Source organism: Dioscorea cayenensis, chromosome 7 (assembly GCF_009730915.1).
Source record: "Dioscorea cayenensis subsp. rotundata cultivar TDr96_F1 chromosome 7, TDr96_F1_v2_PseudoChromosome.rev07_lg8_w22 25.fasta, whole genome shotgun sequence".
NCBI lineage: Eukaryota > Viridiplantae > Streptophyta > Magnoliopsida > Dioscoreales > Dioscoreaceae > Dioscorea > Dioscorea cayenensis.
This window is the reverse complement of record NC_052477.1, coordinates 25,700,373-25,702,262: the sequence shown is the minus strand read 5'-3', so window position 1 is coordinate 25,702,262 and position 1,890 is coordinate 25,700,373. Positions and strand designations below refer to the sequence as shown.

General features: G+C 35.1%; 1 protein-coding gene across 1 annotated transcript; it reads right to left on the bottom strand.

The window, feature by feature from the left end:
• Positions 1-334: 334 nt before the first annotated feature.
• LOC120265240 lies at positions 335-1,494 on the bottom strand. The gene is made up of 3 exons (XM_039273121.1): positions 1,358-1,494; positions 783-1,128; positions 335-667 (listed from the first exon to the last, which is right to left on the bottom strand). The coding sequence occupies exons 1-3, from the start codon at positions 1,492-1,494 to the stop codon at positions 335-337; spliced, it is 816 nt and encodes a 271-aa protein (XP_039129055.1).
• Between the last annotated feature and the right edge of the window lie 396 nt (positions 1,495-1,890).

Here is a 1,890-nt window from a genome sequence, read left to right as displayed (position 1 = left end):
GGCATTTTGGCTAAATATATGCGACAAAACCGTAATTTCTTGTCATTTGGAAGGTCCCAGAACACCTTAAGTTGATCCTCATCTTTTGCCAACGCTTGCAACATGATTAGTGCCTCATCGTCATTAAGTCCTTCAATATTAAAAAAAGTACTTGACTTAGTAATTTTTTTCTTTCCTTCAATTTCTAGCCTAGCTTCTTCTCTAATAGTTGCAATTTCAAGATTATGCGACAAAGTGCATCGAGCATGTCGAGATGCGGATTACGCATTTCTTGTTGCCGCATCAGCCAAGATTTTAAATTCTGGACCAACCATTTCTACAAAACTGCGAAAATTTACTGAAATTTGGTCCATAGTTGATTCTGTTGGAATTCCTTTTCTTTTTCTTTGTGTAGATGTCTTTGAGTCACATCTTTGCTCGATTCCATAGGTGTTGCCAATGGAGTTTCATCATTTTCTTGAGAAGGCATAGAAAATTCCTCAATAGACACTTGAGAAAAACCCACATCCTCCTCGAAAATATTATCGTCCTCATTTTCCACCTGTCTTGCCTCATCTCCGATATCAGCCCTTGCATTGCCATAAGCCCTATCTTTTGTAAAAACTGCAACAAGATAATTGAAAAATGGAAAAGACTTCCCATACAAACCAGCAGCTTCCTTATGTGCCTGTGTTACATGAATACCATACAAACCATGAATATCAATTATAAGAACGAAAAATTAATACCATAAATAACATGTATAGTTCATAAGAAAAATTACTCAAAATAATTATTTATACCTTGACATATTCATCATATGCACTTTTCTCACACATGATGGTACTACGTTCATAGTTCCAATCAAACCCACTAACACGTAAGATATCAACAATTGCAGTAGTTTTAGTTCTCAATAATTTTACCCGGGATTCAATATTCGGCACAGCTTTCAACATGGTCTGTGGAATTTTGTCTTTTATCATTTTTTCCAACTGAAGGAGATATCCACCTCGAAACCCATTTTCAGCCCTCCAAATGGGATTGACAGAAAGCTCAACCAAGGCATCAATTAGAGCCTTGTCTTCTTCTGCCGTCCAGTATCGTTTATTTTGTCCACGACCCCTTTGTTGAGATTCTGAGTCCATACTATACAAAAACATAAAATAAATAAAGTAATAAGGTAGATGATATCATTTGGGAAATTAAGAACCAATATAAAATATATGGCACACAAATACAAAATATCTCAAACATGTTTGGCATATATAATATTAAAATGTACGAATACAATACCAAAGGAAAAAGTTTTGCATTAAAGCATTCAAAGTACATAAATAGCTAATGAATCACTTGGCTTGATCGCCAAGTGTTGAACATGTCCACAGCCATTTGATTCCTTAATTCAGTCCACTCATTTGTTGGTTCAACAGCTGTGATATTACCAATTTCATCTTCTATGTTTTCTTCCAAAGATAGAGTGCCCACTTCATCTTCTGCAGGGTCTTCAATCATCTCCTTTCTAATGAAATTATGTAGCAAGCAACACACATTGATAATACGCCGTTGGGTGGCTATGCTGTAAAAGCTTGGACTAGCTAGAATTTTCCACCTAATTTTTAAGAGGCCAAAAGTCCTCTCGATTACATTTCTAGCACTGGCATGTTTCATATTAAAAAATTCTTCTGGAGTTACTGGTTGATGGCCATCACTCCAAGAACTCAAATGATATCGTTGACCTCGAAAAGGTGCAAGAAATCCTGGGCAATTTGCATATCCCGAATCGACCAAATAATAGAAACCTAATAAGAAAATATATTTGTATTACATAATATTTTTTTGTGAGATTAATTTAATAAACTTATAGAAATTTTGTATACCATTTGGGACCTTTTAGTCCATTAGGTTTTC

Excerpts from the sequence above, each read along its gene's own strand:
- LOC120265240 (XM_039273121.1), bottom strand. The coding sequence starts at position 1,494 with ATGATTGAAGACCCTGCAGAAGATGAAGTGGGCACTCTATCTTTGGAA. Across the intron at positions 1,129-1,357 it reads AATCAAATGGCTGTGGACAT|TATGGACTCAGAATCTCAAC; the intron begins GTTCAACACTTG and ends GTTTTTGTATAG. Across the intron at positions 668-782 it reads CATATGATGAATATGTCAAG|GCACATAAGGAAGCTGCTGG; the intron begins GTATAAATAATT and ends CATGTAACACAG.